This window comes from Ctenopharyngodon idella, chromosome 9 (assembly GCF_019924925.1).
Source record: "Ctenopharyngodon idella isolate HZGC_01 chromosome 9, HZGC01, whole genome shotgun sequence".
Taxonomy (NCBI): Eukaryota; Metazoa; Chordata; class Actinopteri; order Cypriniformes; family Xenocyprididae; genus Ctenopharyngodon; species Ctenopharyngodon idella.
In genome coordinates, this window is record NC_067228.1 from 2,789,794 (window position 1) to 2,814,604 (window position 24,811).

The 24,811-nt window shown below is 34.2% G+C and overlaps 1 protein-coding gene across 13 annotated transcripts in view; it reads right to left on the reverse strand.

Annotated features, from left to right (window-relative positions):
* LOC127518294 (bromodomain adjacent to zinc finger domain protein 2B) overlaps positions 1–24,811 on the reverse strand; it is a 99,795-nt gene that overhangs the window by 13,086 nt on the left and 61,898 nt on the right. For 4 of the 13 annotated variants that reach the window (XM_051904745.1, XM_051904750.1, XM_051904743.1 and 1 more), the window contains exons 7-27: positions 24,503–24,709; positions 22,804–23,154; positions 21,637–22,120; positions 21,187–21,456; positions 20,484–20,538; positions 18,810–18,918; positions 18,621–18,722; positions 16,867–17,080; positions 16,518–16,610; positions 16,376–16,437; positions 16,124–16,189; positions 11,884–11,949; positions 9,869–9,913; positions 9,579–9,611; positions 5,015–5,080; positions 4,650–4,790; positions 4,222–4,476; positions 2,360–2,583; positions 1,856–1,930; positions 1,390–1,621; positions 870–932 (exon numbers count right to left, since the gene is read on the reverse strand). In XM_051904745.1, the coding sequence (XP_051760705.1) occupies positions 870–932; positions 1,390–1,621; positions 1,856–1,930; positions 2,360–2,583; positions 4,222–4,476; positions 4,650–4,790; positions 5,015–5,080; positions 9,579–9,611; positions 9,869–9,913; positions 11,884–11,949; positions 16,124–16,189; positions 16,376–16,437; positions 16,518–16,610; positions 16,867–17,080; positions 18,621–18,722; positions 18,810–18,918; positions 20,484–20,538; positions 21,187–21,456; positions 21,637–22,120; positions 22,804–23,154; positions 24,503–24,709 (3,213 nt within the window). The remainder of the gene's footprint in view (positions 1–869; positions 933–1,389; positions 1,622–1,855; positions 1,931–2,359; positions 2,584–4,221; positions 4,477–4,649; positions 4,791–5,014; positions 5,081–9,578; positions 9,612–9,868; positions 9,914–11,883; positions 11,950–16,123; positions 16,190–16,375; positions 16,438–16,517; positions 16,611–16,866; positions 17,081–18,620; positions 18,723–18,809; positions 18,919–20,483; positions 20,539–21,186; positions 21,457–21,636; positions 22,121–22,803; positions 23,155–24,502; positions 24,710–24,811) is intronic. The other 9 variants (XM_051904748.1, XM_051904746.1, XM_051904756.1 and 6 more) reach the window with 6 other exon arrangements.

Below are 24,811 nucleotides of genomic sequence, written 5' to 3' on the forward strand. Positions count from 1 at the left end.
TATATATATTTTTTCTCACTATACTGAATATATTTGCTTTGTTTGGAAAGGTGCAAGTGAATCTGTCATCATATTAGCACAAATTTAGTATAATACATAGGTAAAGCATGTATAGGCACGTTATCCTCCTGGGACCCCGCTATTCATTTTTGTCCTCTATAGAGGACATTTGTTTTTAATGAATTTAATGAGATTTTGCCTGTGGTGTCTGAACATCATTTTCTTAATAATTGACTCCTGATTTTTGTTCCATATTTCTTATTCTCCATGAACTTTTAAATTCCATTTGTTGGAGTGTCTCATGTGTTAGGTGTAACAAATGGAACAGTTTCTCAGGTGTCCCATGTTCCATTTGTTGCTATATCAAGTGCTATTTGAGACAAATGGAACGATGATACATGGTTACTTGTAATATGTGTTATCAGATTTTATTTGAGACACTTGGAACACTGATGCGTGTATCATGTTCCATTTGCTGCTGTTCTAGTGTCAGATGGAACAGTGTCTCATGTTAGGTTGGTGTAATAATATACGGTAAAAGCCCAGATAATAGGGGTGTAACAATACATTGTTGTATTAAGATATCGCAATATACCCAAAATCATGTACTCACCCTCGTGTCGTTTCAAATCTATTCCACAATTAATTTTAACACAAATTTAAATATTTTTTATGAAACCTGAAAGATTTCTGTCCCTCCATTTAAAGTCCATTCCTTTCCAACTCTAAAGGATCCAAAAAATGTCAAAGGCATCGTAAAAATAATCAATCGAATGGTCTAAACCATTTTCAAACTTTTTACCCCTAAGCACAGAATTAACTTTGCAATATATCGTGGCCTTATGATCCTCTTGCTGATGCTCATTTACCTTGCTGAGCTTCTCAATCTGTCTCTCCAGCTCCTCAATGCTTGTGGATTGATCACCTTCATCCTGCAAAAAAAAAGTTCTTAATATACCGTAACAAATTAAACAACACTGAGAGCTGACATGCTGCTCAAGCATAGTACTAAAACAGTGGTTTCTGTTAAGAGTAAAGAACGAAAACAAGAAGCTTTGTTTTAATTACAGCAGAAATACTGGAGGAAATATCTTAGGCTATATGGGGGCCTTCAAAAATTGTGTAGGAAAAATGGGGGTCCTTTGAGATCCTTTGAGGTTTTTTAGTATGGAAATATAGTACAACTTTTAGAACTCAAAACTACTGTGAAAAAAAGGGTATTTACTTAAACTAAACTGAAAAATTACTCATTCTGAAGATCTGACTTCAAATAGATTTATGCATATAATAATAATATATATAATAATAATAATCATGCATCTGATCTACAGGTAAATAAATGATCATTAAACATGACTTTTACACAATAATGACACGTTCTGAGTCTACCTCATCTTCACACGCCTCGGCTTTCTTCCCTTTCTTCCCACCAAAATCATCTTCGTCTTCATCCTCCTCTCCCTGTTCATCGCTGTCATCATCTTCCTCATCATCATCATCACTCTCCCCTCCTTTGCGCTTGCGTTTACGGCTGTTCACAGGCGTACCGACGGCGTGACCCTCCTCTCCTCCAACACTGCTTTCCCGCTTTCCCGTCCTCTTAGCGTAGATGCTCCTCAGTCTGAACAACAAAACATCATAATCACATTATATCTAGATTTGCATTTCCTGAAGGCAGCAAAAGAATATCACTGAAATTTCAGGTGAGTAGGTATTAATATATTAAAAATTGGGAACTGTATATTATGGACCACAGGAAGACTAGCGACCACTATGTGAAAGCTAATTTGTGTTTTACATTATCAGAGGAAGGAAATGGGTGTGTTTATGTGATGGGTGTAAACAGGTGTCTTACTTCCGCAGGTTCCCCTCAATCAACCATTTGTCTCGTCGCAGGTTGGTCATGTTGTCAATGTTTTTATCAATCTCACTGTGCAAAGACAACAAAGTTAAAATTGTATGCATTAAACACACCAAATTATAAGCACCTTCAGAGTTGGGCTGTGTGACCAAAATCTTACATAAATTGTTATTTTATATCACAGTAAATAGCAGCCAGTAGGCGGGCATTATGCAAATGTGTAACATGGTGATGTAGCTAAGTCACAGAAATAATGGCAGGACTACAAAGAGGCATTTTCAGGCAAGTGTTTTCAAATCATAGGTCTTTCAGTCTTTCGACTTCAAAATTTCATGTTGAATTCCAAGTGTTACTTGCCATTTCTTTGTAATTATTTGCGAAATTTACTAGCAATTTTTGAGTGAAAATTGTTTTTACATCAATTTTTTTTGTCAATATCAGTTTTACACTCCGGTTCCACCATAAGCATGCTGATCTAATGACGTGAGATGGGCGCACCTGACCACAGTCTTGCTGCAGGACAGCTCATTGACCAGGAAGGCCAGTATAGATGCTTTCTGAGAGGGTGTGTGGGCCTGGAAAGCTTTGGTCTTCAAGCTCTCGGCCAGCGGCGCCAACTCGGTCTGTCCACAGTGAGCTTCCATATAGATCTGTAGCACCTCGGAAACATTGTCCCGGTTCAAGCCAATGTTAGTCACATGATCTCCCAGAGCCGTCTTAGCCTGAAATGTTCAAAATACCCAAACAAAAGAACAATGTGAAAGACTGAATTATCAAGGTAATTGAAAGGCACGGTTAAGTCAGTTAATTTAGGAGTTTCTTAGGGGGAGCAAAAGGCTTTTTATTAAGGCTGTGAACGCATGTGAGATTAGCACAGAAAATCTGCTGAGGGGCTGAACTGAATTCTTGCTCTTTATTGGAAATATTGAGCTTGAAGCCACAAAGAAAACCACGCTTAAAGAAGAGCAGCAGGAACTGATCGTGAGTGATGAATACAGAAGAACCAGACAGAATTCTACAGACTTTTACATTTATACTGTGCTGATTTTAGGACATCTGAATGAGAAAATAAGTCGACATACAGTAGTGGCTGAAAGTGATGTCTGGAGGGGATGTGTGTTTTTAATGACCCTACAAGTTCAATTAAACCATCAAAATATGAAGAAAATTTAATATTTTTTAAATATGAAGAGGAAAAAATGCATAGAAAAACAAAAAGCTTACAGGAAAAAGCATACATTGACTACAAGATAATCAGTTATTAATATTTGGTTGGTTCTCTCTTGTTTTTGCATGTGTTCATAATTTCTTTGTATGACAGCCTGGCCAAAAATGATGTCGGCACAATTTGTGCTTGTTATTATCACAAATTAAACAAACGACTCCAAGCACAACTATGCAATCTGCTTTCAAAAATAATTTAATAGGGTGAAGATGTGAATTTTCCTAGGCTGGACATCATTTTTGGCCACTACTTTAAAGTAAATAAATAAAATGACAAAATGTGTGATTAAATCGTGCTACTTAATAATCAAAAAAGGTGACTAATAATAATAATAATAATAATAATAATAATAATAACAACAGCTGAACATTTAGTAATGACAGAAACAATGCAAAATATGCTTTTTACTGTTTAATTGCAATTTTCATTTTTTTAAAGCAATGTAAAAAAAAAAAAAAAGAATTGTAATAAAAAGTGAAAATAAATAAATCAATCAATAATATTGTTAATATAAAGATAGATATAATCTAAATATATTAGGTTATTTGTTATTTATCCCAAGTGTAAGGTACAGTAAATGGTTTTCCATATGTCTTTAATGTGGAAATATATATTATTATCAATTACCATTAAATAAAAGTAAATAAAATTAAATAAATCAAAATATTTAAATAAATAAATAAATAGAAAAATAACCAATTTATGAACAATTTCAGGCCACTGATTACTGCTTTGCTTATTGCAAAAGTAAATAAAAGTAATTATATTAAAATAAATAAAAAATAATTTAAAATGTCAGGTAATTTCACATCAATTACTGATTTTCTTTTTCTAAAAGTAAAAATAAAATAAATAAATAAATAAAAAAAATTATATATATATATATAAATAAAAAAAATATTTCATTAACAATTTCAGGCCGTTTTCCATTGATTACTGCTTTGCTTTTTGTAAAGGTAAATAAAAGTAAATTTGTGTTTCTCATGATCTCAAAAACCTTTTGATCTAAAGGCTTCTGCTTAAATGTTTGAAATTACACAACACTTGTGCGGCAAACATGTGAACTCATTCAATACCAGGAGTGTTCAGAGCTGAAATCCAGACACATCTAAGCGTATAACCGCTCTCCTCTCACCCTGTGTCCTGGAGGCAGTCCCGGGTCACACACCGCAGCAGACAGCATCCGCACCAGCAGGTCTTGGATAAAGCCCATGCTGTCACCCACATTCAACAGCCCTGCCTGCAGCGCGCCGAGTGACGGCATGTCAGCACTGAGGTCAAACCCCAGGACCTTTCCAAAACAGCGCAGGAACTGCATCACCATTAGACAGTCTGAGAAACATCCGCCCGGCAACACCAGACCCGCTATCCGTGACAGCGCTGGCAGAGGCTGCACATGGATGAAATTATTTTAAAATCATCTCAAGACTCATCTCTTTTCCCTAGTTTTTATGATTGTATGCCTAGTATGTGTATGTGGTGCTAATACACTAATAATGCGCAAATTATGCTCTTAATCTTTAAATTTGCTTGTGCATAAAAAGGATTTTCTGTGTGATTCACCTTCAGGTCTGACAGACACATGTCTTCATTGGGTTTGTTCAGCTCTTTGGCCATTTCCAGCTCAAGCCGCCTGAGCTCCAGCTTGCGCTCCTTGTTCAATCGTTTCTCATCTCGTTTCTCTCGTTTCAGACGTTCCTTCTCCTGCAGAAACAATTTTGAAGAGATAACAAACCTTTGCGTGCCATCATGGAGACTGATCTACACATTCACAGTGTATGTGATTGAGTGGAAGGAGGATCAGAAGAGAAAGAGAGAGGATGAGATGGAGCATAAGAGGAAATGTAATGGGAGACAAAAGGAAGGAGAATGGAAAGGAGGGGTAAAAGAGTATGATGAATTGATAAAAGGAGCTGCATAACACACACCTCAGCTTTCTTCCGGGCCTCCATCGCCTTCATCAACATCACATGCTGACGACGTCTCTCTCGCTCCTACAGCAAACACTGAGACATTAGAGAACGAGAGAAGAAACAAAACTACACAGGAAAGAGCCAAAGAACAAACAAACGAAGAGAACAAATAAACAAAAGAAACAAAATAGCCAAAATAATGAATTATAAAAATTATTAAAACAAGATGGAATGAAAGGAGGAACGAATAAAATTATGAAAGGAAATCTAAGTGAACAAACAAAACAAACAAGAAATAAAAAGGTAGAAAAAATAAAAAAAAGAATGAAAGAACAAGGGATGAATTAGCAAGAAAACAAAAGAATGAAATCACACAAAATAAAACAAATATAAAACAAATTAATGAACAAACAAAATTAAATAATGAAGTAGAAAAGACCGAACGAATAGGAAAAACAAAAGACCAAACGAATTAAAGAATGAAAGAACAAAAGAAAGAAAGAACAAATGAAAGAAAGAAAGAAAGGAAGAACAAACAAATGAAAACAAAAAGAAAGAACAGAAAGAAAGAAAGAACAAAAAAGAACAAAAGAAAGAAAGAACAAACGAATGAAAGAACTAATGAAAAAAATGAAAGAAACAAAAGAACAAACGAAAGAAAGAAAAATGAACAAACGAAAATGGAAGAAAAAAAGAAAGAAACAAACAAAGAACAAAAGATAAAAAGACAACAAAAAACAAACAAAAAAAAAAGTGAAAAAAATAAACAGAACATCAAATAAAAGAAAAAAATAAAACAAAAGAGAAAGTGAACAAAATAATAAAATACAGAGTGATGAATATGAATAAAGAAATAAAATAAGACAATCAGAATAAAAGAAAGAACAAAACCAAATGATGGCAGACGACTGAACGATGAACACTGCAGCACAGACGAGTCTGTCTGAAGACCCGTTCACACAAGAACCAGAACTACAACCATATAGATCTACAAATCATCCTAAATAGAACAGCAGAGTCCACACCAGCTACAACGACAACTGCACAGAGAAACTATATCTCAGAATCAATTTAAGATAAAAACACTGACAGCCAATCAGAATCCATCGTGCTTTAACGAGCTCGAGCATTTAAAGCGTCAGACGACAGAACTGCAGCTGGTGTGGACGCGGATAGAGTTACAGTTATCGTTACAGTTATCGTTCTTGTTGTGAACGGGCCTGAAGACTATCACAGATCTGTTAACCAGCGCGGGTCAGTTGGTCAGTTCCTAAACATCTGGCAGAAAGCTCTTGAGTTATTCCAGGTGTTACATGTTAAGCTTCAGCTTGAGGTCTTTAGTGCAGGACAGACAGGAAGAGACTGAACGAGTCCAGAGAAGTCTCTAAACCTTCTCAGTGTATCAAGATTTAAACAAGACGCAACAGACTTTAAAGCAGTTAAACAACGATCCAGGCGGAAAACTGTTTTCAGCTGCTAAGTGACACTTTATACTTTTCCCATGATCTTTAGGAAATTATTTTATTATCCGTTTTAAATCTAAAACAACACAGACGCTTCAGGGGCAGGATGTTCTTCAATATCACAAACAAATGAAAACACGCAAGAATCAGAATGAATGTTTATGATATTGAGTTGATGATATGAAGCAGCGTGGTCGCCGCACGCGATCCAATTTCCACCAGCACAGGTGGAAATCTTGTGACTGATGTCTGTTAACAGATATTTACATTATGACTCCGTTCCAAAACAGTGAGCTGCCTTTTAAGAGAGCATCCTAACAGAAATGAAATATATAACTACAAGTGAAGTAGAGGAGGAGACTGGACTCAAAACTGATTTCAATAGAGTTTAGCATGTTGGTAAACAAATGGCTCTCTAAGGCCCCGTTTACATTAGTGCGTTTTCGTGTAAGTTTTGCTACGGTTACACCTGTCGTTTACACTACAACTGCGTTTTTGAACCTCTAAAACGGAGACTTTTGAAAACATTTTTAGCAGCCATTTTGTGCAGTTACACTCTGCATTTTTTAATACTGCAGCTAACTACATGCGCAAGAGAACGGTCATGTGACATGCGTTTTCGGTCGTGTAGTGTAGATGGAGATCGTTTCTGAAACACTGTGGAAACGCCAGTGTAGACGAGGATCATTTTCATTTTAAAATGTCATTTTAAAATGAAAACGCACTAGTGTAAATGGGGCCTAATTTTCTCGTAAAATATCTAGCACACACACTAATATGGGGTAGTATGTATGACAGTGTTGTTATTTTTAACCAAAACTAAAAAAGTTTAAAAAAAAACAAAAAACAAAAGTAAAATATAAATATAAGAAAAAAAACTTAGAAATGAGAAATGTTGCATTGGGAGCTAACTAAAATAGTTTAATCTGAAGTACTAAAATTACAAAGACTAAAATAACTGAAATAAAAATAAAGCTAAAAAGAAATGATGAAAGCACAACAGAAATTATTAAAACAAACTAAAATTAAAATAATATTTAATAATAATATTAAAATTATATTAAATATTTAAAAATAATGTTAAAATGAATAAAATTAAAATATAAAAATAAAATCTAAGTTAAAATATGAAAAAAAATATTAAAATAGTATATAAATAACACTGCTGTATAAACTATAGGGCTGGGTACTGACACAATTTTCACGATTCGATTTCTATTCACATGCTTGCAATTCGATTCGATTCCGATTCGATATCGATTATTTTGGATGAAGTATATCAGTCACAGTACATGGCAATTTTCTAGAGGAAAAAAATCTCTCAACTAACGCTGTAAACTACACATGGGAGTCAGTTGGTACTACTATAATAATGAAGGTTAAAATTAACTTATTTATATACAAACAAATTATACTCAATGATGTTTTTTTATAATAAATAAAGTTTAGAATTACATAATCATATTTCTACTCCAATTCAGTTTTTTGAAATATAAACTAAATACTGTCATAACTGATTTATTTCAAACATGCATTAAGTATTGAAGAACATTATAATGAATATGTAACGGTGCATAGCTATATTTATCACAATGCTGCTTTCTAGAGTTCACTTTTCTAGCTGACTGATGAGTTCATGGTCACTGAATATGCTTTTCTGAGGTAAATGTGACGTTACGTGACACTGTTTACAAGCTGTTTTATTGACGTCTTTCCGAGGTTGAAACACTGATTGAGTTATTACACGAGATGATATGGATTTCGGTAAGTTGTACTGTGTATTTTAACATACCTTCTGATGTTCATTCATGTTTATTTCGCGCTGTAACTGGTATTAAACAGGAGAGGATGTTCACATGCGCTCGTGCTGCTGCTTCTCTTTAACTGAGACGCTAAAACAATCTGTCACGTCACATTAAACAGCGCCAAAACGGTATTTATGTTTTGAATCTCATAATAAGATGGACGTCATTTGAAATCTGAGACTTTGCTTCATATCAAAAGTAACAAAGCACAAAGATTATTGGGATTTATTGAATGGGAGGCACGCTACATGTTCTGTTCATTCATCAACTGAAAACAGACTAGACTAATCGTTTCTTGGGATTTAAGAATCGATATCGGTTCGTAAAAATGAGAATCGATTCAAATCGAGAAATCAATATTTTTTTCCCAGCCCTAATAAACTATATTTAAAATGTACTTATTTACTGGAATTTCTCTCATTTTGTTTATTTCTTCTCATTTTTCAATGCATTCTTCTAGCTTCTTATGGGATTTCCTTCTCTGAAAACGATGCAGTGCTGTCTAAGAACATATAAGAGTTCAGATGCAAAAAGTCTGTCTGACATGTTTTCTTTTAATGTTTTCTCCTATGTTTAGGTTCAGTAATTTCACTTCAAATGGCAATGAAAAGGTTATTAGTCAGTTATTGAAATGCCTTATTTTCAAAAATGTCACTTTAGTCAATTCATTGGTATTTAACATTGGTCTTTTTTTGCAAAAACCTCTAATCCACCTCTTTGGACAACAAGACATAGTGAAATGTCCGTTTCTGTCAGTTTTACAGCAGCAAAAGGAACTGTTGTGTTTAAATCCTGTCATTGCCACTGTAACAATGGACAAAACATGATAAAAACTTGCAACTCGGCAGCTCATACACGCCAACATTCATCTTGAAATCTGATTGGCTCTTCTGTGGACTTAGAGGCTTTTGCTGACAACGGGAAGTGGCGTTTAGTGGTTTCTAAATGGGCTGACTCTAGGATTTAGAGGATTTGAAGCGAAAGTATTTAATGAACGTATACTATGTGCGGAGAGCATTCGCTCAATATCATTATCTCATTTTTGACAGAGGTGGCGCTTAGATGCTTTGGCATCTGAACTCTTCTGTTTTGTGTCTATGATCCCTTAAATTGCTGCCTAAATAAGCAGCTCACTAGGTTTTGGAAAAAGAGCCTATTTCTCTCTCTTTGGCAAGCAGATGAAAGCAGATGCAGGGCGTCATGCAAGAGGAATGTGAGCGAAGTCCAAGCAGTAAGTTGCATGTGCAACATGGAGCAAAACACCCGAATCAAGCATTTCACAATGAGTTAGATGTTCAAAAGTAAACATACCCATACCATATCTAGTCTATGTCTCTCCAACTCCTGGCAGAGAGAGTTGGCAAAGGCAAGAACAAAAATAAATAAATCAATGTATACAACTCCCCATTAGAGTGATTACCCATAATGCATTTAGAGGAATAGTTGAGCCAAAAAAGAACATTCTGACAGATAACACAGGAGAATTTTCATTTTTGGCTCAACGATTCCTTTAAAATAATCATATAAAAGAATAAAAGCAGCAGAGACTTGAGGCATTCTTCAGTGAAACACTGTGTTTGTAGAAGACGGTCCGCTCATACCTGGTGCTTCAGGATGATGGCCTGCTGTCTACGGAGCTCCTTCTCCTTCAGACAGAGATAAAAATAAATTACTGCCTTATTTCCATTAGTGAGATGGGAGAGAGAAAGAGATGCAGATGGAGGGATGTCATAAACCGATAGGATTTTCTCCATTTATTTCTGCAGTATATTGAAATGGCTAGGTTTTGATTGACAGGCGTATCGTCGGGGGGCACCTGAGTGTTAATGTAAAATGAGAAATGGAGTATCGTCGCCGTCTCGGGTCTCACTCAATCTGCTCACAGAAATACACCCAAATGGTTATAAAAATATGCACTAGTCCAGTTTCAGATTTTTGTTTTTATTAAGGCACATTTTTTGCCCCCCATAATGTTTCTAACCATATAAAAAACTCATCAAATATTTCAACTGAATCATTTGAAAACTGAAATATGAAACGTAACAATTATCACTGTTATCTATAAAATCAAACCACCAACATGGTGTATTTCAGTCTCAAGTAACTTAATATCTGATCCTGCACTGTTCTGACTGTATTTTTTAGTAAGTTAACCAATCCAATTAGGAATCAGTCTTGGAAACTATGGGAGAAAATATGGAATGACATTAACGGGTTTAAATTAAACAGTAAATTTAAAATAATGGCTGGGTTTGTCCATATCTGACCTAAACATGGGTTAAAACCAGTGTTAATTTCGTTAACGAAAACTATGACGAAAAATGTTCGTTGACGACCTTTTTTTCCAGGACTAAGATGAGACGATGAGAGACGACACCAATGTCATTAAACGAAAACTGTGACTAAAGCAACACATGCAATATCGTTGACGAAATGTGGCTAAAAGACTAAAAACTTTACCAAAATCACTCTTTGTTTTTGTCAAATAAAGGAAACAAAACATTACAGACTGTTTTACCAGCGTTCATGCTTACGGTTGCCAGATTTCCAGAATTTAAACCCCCAATCAGAGCTTTTCTGTTAAAACACCACGTTTTACTTAATCTTTGCAATCTGGCAACCACGCACACGAGCTCTCTCTAGTCTTCACTGAGGAAGAAGCGCGGATGACCTGAAAACACAGGCAAGTAAGCTGGAGTTCAGCGATCTTCATTTGAGATTTTAAATTAAAGTGTCAATCAGTCGGTCTATATTGCGCTGCTCGTTTGCTGACTAAAAAGTGTAGGCTGATATCCAGCAGTGGCTCTCAAACTGACATACGCGAACAAAATGCTGAGTTTTGCTGTTTATTTTTATTTCTACTCCACCTTAAAATAACACCAAAACTGAGCATGTATTTCTAGCAGGTAAAATGGCGTAAATACACGACAGTCAAATTACCTCATCTTTCGCAGTCAAAACTGACTCCACGCCAGCAAATCGCACTATATTTAAAAGTATCACTTCGATTTTATCATCGTTTTTATTGAATTTTTTTTTATTTAAAGCATTATTTATTTTATAAAGGTATTTGGTAAAAAAAAAAAAAAAAATGCACTGGAAAAATTGATTCAAGAGGGCAAATATTGTCCCTCAATGGAAAAGGTGCAACTGCAGTTTTATAGGAAAAGAGGGGGTACGCAGAAGGATGTTAAATCCCTCAGGGGGTAGGACGCTCTAAAAAGTTTGAGAACCACTGAAAAGGGATATGTAGAATTGCACAAGTGCTACTGCTAAGAGTGCAATGTCAATACAGCCTGTTACCTTGATTCAAATTTTTCATAAGCTTAAATGAATAGAAGAGAAAAATTATAATGACTTTTGTCTAAAGACTACATAAAAAATAGCTATCAAAATTAATGTTGGTAACTGCAGTTTGACTGAAAGTAATGACTAAGACTTGACAAAAATGCGATGACTTTTCGTCGACTAAAACTAGACTAAATTATGAAAGACAAAAATGTGACTAAGACCAAAGAGCATTTTCATCTTAAGATAAAATGAGATATTGAGATAAAATGCTCGCAGTAAATAATTCAGTAAATCAATAAAATGCATTAATTACTAAAATAAAAACCTTTATTCGTTTTTCAGCTTCTAGTATTTTGGCGTTGGCAGCCTCTTCCTTCTTTCTTCTTTTAGCCTGTGAACATAAACAGAAATTATATCACTTAATACATAATATTACTATAATATAATATCTCATTATAGAGACAAAGATTTAAAATGTTTAGTATCACAAGTAAAATACAATAAAAAAAAAATCTAGTTAAAATAATAGTATATAATCGAGAGAAATTTTTAATGTCAGAAACCAGCCTCAAAGCTATCTAAATTGGACAGGTGAACTCTTCTTGGAAGAAACGACTGATTAATATTACAAGCTTGTGCTTCAATCAAGATGACAATCACTTTTATCCCAGTAAATTAAAATGGGAAAACACAAGCAGGGCTTTAAAAGTACCTTAAACTCTGAAAGAATAAATTAAATTCACATTAAAGTTATTGCAGTAGTCACTCTGTTGAAGGCAGTTAGGGTTCATTAACCGACCGTGTCGAAACATGGTTATAGTCGACATGCCAACTGCTTGTCCTAACATGTGAAAGATTAATGTGGATGCTTTAGGAGGAATATTTGTTCAATTTTAGTGTCACTGTCTGTGACTGGAGACAAAATCCAGTGGTGATATGTGTGTCTTTATGTTTTACCTGATTAAAGTTCAGTTTGTTTGTTTTTATTTTTTAATGCTATGCCAGCTTCTGTGACTATTTTCATGGCGAGAAAATTTATGGTAAATCTATATCAGGTTTTTTCCATTTTTGATAAAAACTCTAAAACTATATTTGGTCTTCAAAAGTGTTAACTGAGTAAAAAAAGGTTTCTCACAGCACAATGTAATAAAAGATGCTTCAGGGTTTTGACAGAAAGATCATGTTAGTGAATCTTCTCCTAATATAGAGACATTTAGGCCACACCCACACCGGGAGGGAAAACAATCCAACCCTCTCCATTGGCTTTGCATTGCATGAAGCTACCTCCTTGTCATTTCTTGCTTATAACAAAAGACAGAACAGGGTCTAAAAGGTGCTGTGTGACAAGGTGTACAGCAAACAAGCTAAAAAACACACACTGTAAAAAATTATTTTATGGTGAAGTAAATACTACAGAAAAAACAAAAGTAATTTTTACATGAAAAAGGCAAGAATTAAAAAAAATGAAAGTAAATTCTATAGTAGTACTCAATTTAAGCTTGTAGAAATTAAAGCGTAAATATAAACATTATAAAATTAAGTAAAACTACTCAGCTTTTCTTATACTGGTGTTCCCATCATGCACTGGGCCTTGAATAATTAATGAGGTCGATTTTTCGTTGTTTTGTTTACACTGTTTTATCATTGCTTTTGTGGTTATGTTTAGTAACTTGCCATTTTGTGACATTTGGAGTTCATTTTCTACTCAAAATGCCACATTCACACTCAAAACCGTTCCATCGAATGTTACCGTCATTGTGTATTGTGTACCAAGTATTGAGGTCTCTGTGTTCAGGTGCTGCGTTACTTCTAATATGAAGATATGGTGTCTGCACAATGTCTTGTGTCTTGTATTATTTACTTAGATATTTCTAAGCATACACTTTAAAAGCATGGTTTACTTCAGTGTTATATTGTTTGAGTAAAATGTATTGCAAAAGAAACTTCATCTAAGTAGAAATTACTCAACCTTTTACTGTCCAAGTTAAAATGATTTATTTTCTTTGTTAATTTTACTTGACTTAGTTAAGTAGAGTTACTTAATTCCATATTTGAAATTTACTTAAAAAATATGCGTGCAAAAACTTGCAAAAGAAAAATTAAGTAAATTTTACTTATTGTTTTTTACAGTGCAGAATTAAGTTTTTATAAGCTATCGAACCGTAAAAGCCAGCCTTTAAGGAGACAAAAGTGGATACAGGCAATAAAATGTGAAGCATCAGCAGGAAGAATGGATAAATTGTGGGATCCTGACACTCAGTATGCCTACGTGTGCAGTAAACAAATATCCAAATGTCGGTAACACTTTAGTATAGGGAACACATATAAACTATTAACTACGACTTTTCCCCTCAATAAACTCCTAATTTACTGCTTATTAACAGTTAAGGTTTAGGTATTGGGTAGGATTAAGAATGTAGAATAAGGTCATGCAGAATAAGGCATTAATATGTGCTAAATATGTGCAATATTCTAGTAATATGCATGCTAATAAGCAACTAGTTAAAAAAACCCTAAAATAAAGTGTTACCCAAATGTCATTTTTATATATTATATTTATATTTTTATATATTATATTTCCTGTCGCCGATTATGTTCCCCTCCAGTTGCCGTAGTTCTCAGGGTAATATGACACGTTGCGCTCTGTCTCAATTGCCTATATCTACTTTTGTGTCCTTAAACGCTTGTTTTTTTGGGGGGGTTGACAGCTTATAAAAACTTAGTTGTGTGTTTTTTAGCTTGTTTGCTGTACACCCTGTCACACAGCAGCTTTTAGACATTGTTCTGTTTTTTTTGTTATAAGTCAGAAATGACAAGGAGGCAGCTTCAAGCAATACAAAGTCAATGGAGAGGGTTGGATTGTTTTTGTCCCCTGGTTGGCGTGATTTTCAGATTATGACGCGTGTCGCTCTTTCTCTATTAAAACTTGTGTGTCATCCTGGAATGGCCTATTTGACAAAGGGAATAAACAATCTGTTCCCATCAGTTTGAAAATTGACAGAAACTTCTTCTGATTAAAGTTCAGACACACCTCATTTATTATTACTACTACTTCCCACACTTCAAAATAATAGTAAAGTCATCAAAACAGATGACAAAGCTGGCAGCTTTTCAATCACTTTCCACTTCATTTCAAATAGTTTTTATACTAAAATGTTAGTTTTGCATGTATGCTTAAATATTTAATTTATAATACTTAAAGGTGCCATATGTAAGATTTTCTGTCTGCTAGAGGCCTATTCAAAACAAAGACGTAGCTTGATGACGCCAAGTTTAAGCGTGGAATCTTGGGACATGTGGTCTTTACCTCACAGCCGGTGGAAAACAATTAGGATAGGACTCGGGCAGAAATCATGTTCATGGATGCGATTATTAACGTTACTGTAGTATGAAGCAGAGCAGGGAATATCATATTAAATGCTGGATGGCTTGTGTTGATTAATGGCATGAAATTCATTTTAAACCGTATTGTATGATGGAGAAAATGCTGTATTACTGTTACTAAAAATAAAGCTGCATCTGATTATGCTATGTTAGCTACTTCACAAAATAGTGTTTTTCTCTGAGACATGGTAAAGCATGGTACTCGCAAAAAAGATCAAGAAAATTCGATTTAAACAATAAGACTAAACGTGTTGAGCTATATAACAATAATGAGTTTTCTATCTATAAATATATCAAAACAGTTGTTCCCTTGTTTATTAAAACATGTAAATATTAAAAGCGTCTTTGGTGTTTCCATGGTTTCTACAAAATAAAACCGGAAACGGAGGGTAACGCGGGTATGACGCAATTGACAGGCGACTCCTCACACGTCCCGGAGCCTTGGTTAAAATTGCAATTTTCTCACAAATCACAAATAGTTTCAAACATTTGGGATATTGTAAGTACTCAAGTGTACAAAATATATAACACTGGCCTAGTGGTTTTTGGATATTTTACTGCAAAATTCTTACATATTGCACCTTTAAGTATTTACTTCTAAATATATGCATATCTAATTTATATTTGTATTATACTATTTTTAAAGTATTTAATTATACTGTACATACACTTTTAGAAAGCCTTTTTTGGAAAGAAATGAAAGAAATTAATACTTATTCAGCAAGGGTGCATTAAAGTAATCAAAAGTGACAGTAAAGACTTTTATAATGTTACAAAAGCTTCTATTTCAGATAAATGCTGTTCTTATGAACTTTCTATTCGTCAAAGAATCCTGAAAAAAATTGTACACAACTGTTTTCAACATTGATAATCAGAAATTGAGCATCAAATCATCATATTAGAATGATTTCTGAAGGATCATGTGACACTGAAGACTGGAGTAATGCTGAAAATTCAGCTTTGATCACAGGAATAAATTACAGTTTACTATATATAGAAAACAGTTATTTGAAATGTAAGTTTTTCCTGTATTTTGGATCGAATTAATGCAGCCTTGGTGAGCAGAAGAAAATTTTACCAATCTAAAACTTTTGAACAATAGTGTATATAATTTGTTTTAAATTTACATTTGTATTACATTTATAATATTTTAGTGTATATAAACTTTTTTTTATAAGTACCTCCAAAATCTGCCGAGCACGGAGTTCTTTCTCCATACGGACCTGCTGGATTCTCTTGAACTTTTCCTGTGGAAAAAGCCGGGAATGACAGAATGAACTGCAGTCTGGATTTTTCACCGATGAAATGTGAAGCCACAGGCATTTTATGCATCAGTACATAAAAATAAATGCTTATCTGAAGTGTCAAAAGCAACGATGTGCATGCACAAACACAAACGACATGAGAAATTATGGCATCGGTTGATTTCTGACCTGCTGTTTGAGAATCTTCATTTGTTCCTTGTGTTTCCGCCGCTCTTCTGCTGCCATGATTGCTGAAAGTTCAGAGGAAAATGTTGAGCAGATTTAGAAAGTGTATTAGAAACCAGAAACATCTTATAAAGCTCAAGCTCACCCTGCTGTCTCCTGGCCTCTTTGGCCGCTCGTGCCAGTGCCTGTTTTTCCAGCTTACGCATCAGCTTCATCTGAGCCGCCTGCCGTGCGATTTCTGCCAGATACGGGAGATCTTTAGAACTAATCCATCATCAGAAATTATATATAAGTTTCACTATCCACCTTATTTTGTAACAAGGAAGTAAGCTATTTTCCTTGAATGTGCAAGATGTCCGACTCATTCTAAATAACTAGAAGAATTGCAGTAAACAGTAAAACTATGTGCATTTATTTTGGGTGAACTAAATCTTTTAAAACATAGCAAATTGAAATGAAGATTTTTAGAAATGTTTTAGTTTCATAAGCGGTACCCTGAGCCTCCAGTTTGCGCAGTAGTTTGGCCTCAGAGGTGCTGAGAACATCGGCTTCACTCTCGTCAGGTGCTCGGCCTTTCCTGCGAGAGCGAGCGGGGTCACCGGCAGGACTGCTTAAAGGGTCAAGATTCTTCAGACGACCCCGCCGACCTTCTATCGCTAGGATACGAGGAATGACTTCCTCCTCTTTCAGCAAGCACCACTGTAACCCCTGAAGAAGACAACAACATTGTTTAGAAAATAAATTATTAGGGGAAAAAATAATATATTTTATTATTTTTGTATTTAATATTTAAAACACTTTAACACAACAGACAACAACATTGTTCAGAGAATAAATAAATTAATACATTTTTAGAAAAAAATAAATATAATTATAAATAATAAATATTATTTTATTATTATTTATTATCAGTAGTTGTAGTAGTAGTTGTTGTTGTAATAGTAGAATAAAAATGATAATAATATCTAAAAATATGTCTTATTATTATTGCTTAGATGGTTTATTTTATTATATTTTTTAAATTAATATTTAAAACAAACGCTTTCACACTACAGAAAACAGCATTGTTTAGAGAATAAATCATTTATTTAAGAAAAATAATTATTATTAGTAGTAGTATTAGTGGTAGTAATAGTAAAAAAAAAAATTATAATATCCAAAAAAAGTTTATTCAATTGTTGTTGTTATTTTTATTATTGCTTAGATGGCTTATTTATTTATTATATTTGTATTTAATATTTAAAATACTAACACAGAAGACAACAACATTGTTCAAAGAATAAATAATTCTTATATTATTTTATTAAAATATTTATTATTTATAATTATATTTATTATTATTAGTAGTAGTTGTAATAGTAGAATAAAAATAATAAATATAATAATAATAATAATAATAATAATATCTAAAATTATTTATTATTATTGCTTAGATGGCTTATTTTATTATATTTTTAATTAAAATTTAAAACACTAACACCACAAAAAACAATTTTGAAAAAAAAAAAAAAAAATATTTATTATTATTATTATTATTAGTAGTAGTAGTAGTAGTAGTAGTAGTAGTAGATATAACAGTAAAATAAAAAAATATAATATCTAAAATAGTTTGTTATTCAATATTATTATTATTATTATTTCTTAGATGGCTTATTTATTTATTATATTTTTTATTTAATATTTCAAACACTAACACAACAGACAACAACATTGTTCAGAGAATAAATAATTCTTATAAAAAATATATAATAATAAAATATTTATTATTTATAATTATACTAGTAGTTGTAATAGTACAATAAAAATAATTAATACAATAATAATAATAATAATAATAATAATAATATCTAAAATTATTTATTAAATTTATATTATTATTATTATTGCTTATCAAGTGGCTTATTTTATTATATTTTTTAATTAATATTTAAAACACTTTAACACCACAGAAAACAACATTGTTTAGAGAATATTTCTTTGAATAATAATAATAATAATAATAATAATAATCAGTAGTAGTAGTAGTAGTAGTAGTAATAACAGTAAAATAAAAAATATAATATCTAAAATAGTTATTTATTTATTTATTATTATTATTATTATTATTGCTTAGATGGCTTTTTTTTTTTTTTTTTTTTTTTAATCTAATATTTAAAAAAAAAAAAAAGAAGCACACTTTAACTCCAAGGACATACAACACTACAATGTTTATTATAGTAAAACTATAATAAACAGTGAAACAAATTACCTGTGGTCCATCTCTGGCTTCATAGAAGTCACCAACCTTTATTTTAGTACTGAAGCTAAAATGATCACGTGTAATGTCGCTTATTCCATTTCTGGTCAGATACTGTGAGGGGTGAGACATGAGATTAATAGAAAGGCAGGAGCATCGGTCATTAAGAAGCCCACACCGGTCGAACACAAGTTCTCTTGCCTTGATGACATCAGGGTACTGTCTGAGCCTTCTGCCGCATGGAGCATAGTACGCCACCTCTCCCCGTAAACGTCCAGACACGTTTGTGATGCGCGTCTCTCTCTGCCATCTGCAAACACAAAGAGTTTCATTTCATGCTATAGACTCAAAGTGAAGTCACGCATAAATGAGACAACTACAAGTCAGTCATTTGTAGGCTGGAAAGTGGCAGGAAAACCTATTTGTCTAGCCTAGCCTAGATTATATTCTACATCCCTTAATCCTAAACTTAACCACTACAACATCTACCTTATTAACTATTAATAAGCAGTAAATTAGGAGTTTATTGAGGCAAAAGCCATAGTTAATAGTGAATGTGTGTTCCCCAAGCTAGAGCGTGACCACTACATTTAGTCAAGTTAAGTCACATTTATTTATATAGCGCTTTATCCACCTTATTTTTTACGTAAGAGTGCTGCGGCCATTTGTAAATTGTTATCAGCTTCCAGTTATTTTTAGTCTGTTATGCTGCTTGATATTGCAAAATTCAAGTAAAGTTTTGTTCTCATCCAATAGCATCAATGCATTCAAATGAAAAATATTACTGAATATTAAGTGTCTTTTAATAGGTTTTAGTGGAAATGTATCAATTCTGTATCAAATGTATCAAACTGTAACTCTATTTCAGAATCTTATAGTTTCTGTGCCAGATAAATACTGATGTGCTAAAGGAATTTAAAAAAAGAATCTGATTATATATATAAAATCCCCTGTAGTCAATAATTGTATCCCTTAAAACTCATCTTTGATCACCAAAATGACATTTAACCTTTTTTTCCTTTAAAAAAATTTCATCATGCCTTAAAATAGCTTCAGTGTAACTCTACACCCTTGCCTAATTTAGTATACATGGATCTATGAATATGCAAATTAGCCCCGCCTCCACTCACTCACACCAGTTCAGAGATCCATTTGTTGCTGATCACACATTGACGTGATTGGTTACAAGGTAACCAGCGATTTCAAACCGCGTTTTTGAGACGGTCTTTAGATCACTGCAGTTTTAAAGAGAAAAGTCAATGGTGTTGACTTATGAATTTGCACATGGTTTGTCTTAAAGCATATTAAAAACACCACATAGACATATAAACAACATTAAAAACTTGATTTTCACCACAGGGGGACTTCAATATGATTAATATGATTACATATTATAAGTTATTGCCCCCTCAGATGGCTTTATTGTGTTTTTTTTGACAAAACGTTTTCTCTCTCTAAAGAGAAGCAGCTGCAGCAGATGAAAGGCTGTTAATGATGCATGTGTGTAGTACACTCAAGTGTGCAGTCTTGTTTACATACTTTACGTCGATTCTTGCATTGCTGTAGCAATAACAAACCTCTGTACTCAAGGGGGCGATAGAGTGTCCTTCAAATGTCTGTCATTAAACCAGATGAGCTTTTGTTAAATAGAAGCTGCTATAAACATGCTGACTTTAACTAACTTGCTCAGAGATTCTCTTCAAACTACAGTAACGCCACTTCGTAGATTGACACATACAGCATTCACACTTGCATTGTTAGAAACAAATTTGTGTTAAAAGCAAGTTTGTTCTGGGCCTGCAAATGTGTGACAGCACTAATCAAAAGAAATGAATGGTCAATGTAACATGATATGGCTTTAAAGTCACGTCTCACCCATATTCTAGAGGTTTCCGTAGTGCACTCTCATCTGTGACTCTTCTCCTTTTTCCTAGGGACATGGTAGATAAGCGATATAAATCACAAGAAACATATACATGCAGATTTAAAGTCACAGTGAACTCATTTAATCCAGATTAGACTTTCGTTTGAAAGTGGATCCTCATTTTCCCCTCACAAAGACATATTCATCTTTGTTTTATGATTGTTTGGTACACATAATTTACTGATATTCAATGATCTTTTATCTTTGAACCAAACAGTCACCAGGTTATTATAATTTTGACAAGCAAGTAGTCTTTCTTTATCTTACACAATGTTAGCACAGTAGCTAATTAATGAATTAATGTCATTACTGATGAAAATGTTAATTAACAAAGGCTGTTTTAGATCTATCTATCTATAAATATATATTCAGAACGGGTTTCTAGCTCCAACCGCGATTTATTTATTTATATATATAAATAAATCAATAAGAGTGTTAATTTAATTAATGACATTACTGACGACGAAAATGTTAATTAACAAAGGCTGTTTTTGATTTTGTCAATGATAACAAAGACGAAAAATATGAATCACAATATAAATGTAAACAAACTGACAAAAATATGACAACAAAAAACAAATATTACATTGATTTTTGTGGATAAATGTCTTTGTCCCCCAAGAGATTTGCCACAATTCGAATAATTTACAATACCTGGGGGTGCAGACACACTGTGAGATGAGAAAGATGGGCTGTGATTGGCTGAATTCCCAGAGTTGGTCACAACGGTTGGTGTGGCTGTGACAGGTGTTTTATGAACCTGTAGATTGAGAGGGGCGGGGCTAGAGCTGTGGGAGGAGTCTAGTACAGACGCTGAGGAATTAGTGAGTTTGAGTGGCGTTCTGTCCATTTCTAAATCTGTGTCCAGCTCTTCATCTTTACCATCGTCATCATCAGAATCACTGTCTAAATTGCTGTCAGAATCTGCAGGAGAGAAAACAACACAAGAGTGTGAGTTTACAATGAGTTTTTCAATCCCGATCCGGTTAGATTCACTCTGATGTGTGTAAAGTTAACAAATGGAAGCTTATTGTAAAGTGTAACCCAAAAGATAAGCAAAAATTCATGACGTGACCTCTATGAATGATTAAACTTCACGCTGACCTGAGAGACTGTCGTTTGAAATGTCATTTTCATCCTCATCCTCCATTAATGAGTCATCGGAATCTTTATTGTCGGGGAGGTCAGACTCCGCCCCCCTGAAGTTCTCCACCAATGATGGTCTCTCTCTCTTCACCGTCCTCTGTGCCATTTTACAGCCCTTCCCTCGGCCTGCTCTCGGAGTTGGACCAGGTGAGGTAGAGGTCCGACCCGTCTCTCTGGCCGCCGTGGTGGTGAGGTTGATGGGGGTGTTGTATGCGGGGCTGGTGGCAGCCAGCAGTGGTTTATCAGGGACACGTGTGCTCTGGCAGCGATGTTTGGTAATCAGGGCCAGAGGAGCGTCCTGAACTGCACTGGGATGGTGGTTCTCAGTAGGAAGAGACGGGAGGAACGGACTGTATGGAAGTTTCTGGCTGCTCTGTGGTTCCTGTGCATCTCTCAACGGCGGAGGAAAGGCCTGTTTGATCGGCTCCTGAGGTAGTGATGGCTGATGGGAAGGAGATGCAATTACTTCATCTGTCATTCATTGTGACTCATTCACTCATTGTTGCCTTCATGCGCACAAATATAGGAACACATGCAACTAATATATTCAAAACAATATTTAGAATATATTGTTTTTATTATAATGTAGAAGATTGTTTTCATAATAAACAGTCAAGCTGAGAATTGAATTATGCGTATGATATATACTACCGATAAAAAGTGGGGTTGGTACGAAAGTCTCTTCTGCTCACCGAGGCTGTATTTATTTAATCAAATACAGTAAAAATTGTGAAATATTATTACAGTTTCAAATGCCTGTTTTCTGTGTGAATATATAGTAAAATGTAATTTATTTCTGTGATCAAAGATGAATTTTCAGCATCGTTACTCCAGTCTTCAGTGTCACATGATCCTTCAGAAATCATTCTAATATGATGATTTGATGCTCAAGAAACATTTATTATTATCAATGATGAAAACAGTTTTGCTGCTTAATGATACAATTTTTATGATTTACAATTTCAAAAGAACAGCATTTATTTGAAAAATTATAAATGTCACTTTTGATCAATTTAATGTATTTGCTGAATAAAAATTATCAAAAAAATAAAATAAAATAAAAATCTCACTGACACATGCTAGTCATATTTCAAAGCTATTCTTTTGATAAAGTTACTTTGTCACCTGTTTGAGTTTGCTGATATTGATAATGGTCTCGTCGAGGTAATTCTTGCACTTCTTCAGACGGTCCGACTGCAGAGGAGTGGATTTCGAGGAGGGCGGTGTGGGAGAGGAAGACGGAGACAGAGGCTTCGGCGATGGGGTGAGGGAAGGTGGTTTTGGAGACGATGAGTGCGAGACGGTTTTTGGAAAGGACAGAGGCAGGTCTTTAGGGGACGATGCGTCTCGGTTTCTGCGCTGCTGTGTGACTAATTCGAGCGGTTTTGCACTGGCTGATTGACCTGTAGCCTGGATGACACTGGTTTGTGTGCTGGGGTCGTCCATGGGCCTGAAGGCCTGGATGTGCGATGGCGGCTGGGACGAGAGTGAAATAACTTAAAGGATTAGTTCACTTCAGAATTAAAATTTCCTGATAATTTACTCACCCCCATGTCATCTAAGATGTTCATGTCTTTCTTTCTTCAGTCAAAAAAAAAAAGAAAAAAAAAAATGTTTTTGAGGAAAACATTCCAGGATTTTTCTCCATATAGTGGACTTCACTGGGGTTCAACGGGTTGAAGGTCCAAATGTCAGTTTCAGTGCAGCTTCAAAGAGCTCTACATGATCCCAGACGAGGAATAAGAGTCTTATCTAGAGAAACGATCGGACATTTTCTAAAAAAATAAAATGTATATACTTTTTAACTACAAATGCTCGTCTTGCACTGCTCTGCGAATTACGTAATCACGTTGGAAAGGTCACGCGTGACATAGGCGGAAGTACTGTGGTAGGGCAAAAAAAACTCTAATTCTCATCTCATCTTATCTCATCTCCTCCTCCAAAATTGTCCGACATCATTGTTTTACCTTTTTTTGTAAAGGGCGTTTGACTTAGTCTTTGCACGTTTGCTTTGTAGACACTGGATCGGTACTTCCACCGTCACACGTGACTTTTCAAACATGATTACATAATGCGTGGCACATCACAGAGCAGTGCAAGACGAGCATTTGTGGTTAAAAAGTATATAATTTTTTTTTTTTTTTTTTTTTTTTTTTTAGAAAATGTCCGATCGTTTCTCTAGATAAGACTCTTATTCCTCGTCTGGGATCATGTAGAGCTCTTTGAAGCTGCACTGAAACTGACATTTGGACCTTCAACCCGTTGAACCCCAGTGAAGTCCACTATATGGAGAAAAATCCTGGAATGTTTTCCTCAAAAACCTTCATTTCTTTTCAACTGAAGAAAGAAAGATCTTGGATGACATGGGGGTGAGTAAATTAGTGAACTAATCCTTTAACATAGTTACCTAACATTAAAAATGAGCAAAACAGTATGCAGTTACAGTATTTATCTTTGTTAATGTTAGTTAATAAAAATCCTACTGTTCATAATTAGTTCATGTTTTCTCAGGTCCATTAAATAACTTTAACATTTGATTTTAATAATGGATTAATAAATGTTGAAATTAGCAACAACTAAGAATAATAAATAATAAGTATTTTAGTTATGTTAATAACGAATAACAAATGGAAGTGTATTAAAAAGTGTTACCCATTTTTTTTAAGCTTTAGTTTAAGTCATTTTAGTACTTCAACTTAACTTATATCTAAATCTCATCTAATAATTGCATTTTATTTTATTTCAGCTTCATTTCAACTAATGAAAACAATTTTTAATAGCTTTAGATAAACTTAACAACACTGTTTTTCATTGAAACACATACCTTTCGGATACCTTTCGGATCTTTTCCGCACTTTTCCAAGTCCACACTATCATCACTCTGATCATCATCATCATCATCATCATCGTCGTCAACATCCTCCAGGTCGTCTGAGTCAGAACTGCTAAGAGCATCACTTGAGCTGTCAGAGCTGGATGCTGATTGGCTGTCGCTGTTGATGGAGACATCTGGCACCTTGCTAGGAAGCTTCTGTCAGGAAGAGCAATGTCAGTCGACAGGAGCAGCCACACACACACACATTTTCTTTGTTTACACAAACAACTGCTTTTAGTTGTCCTTCCAGTTGACAAT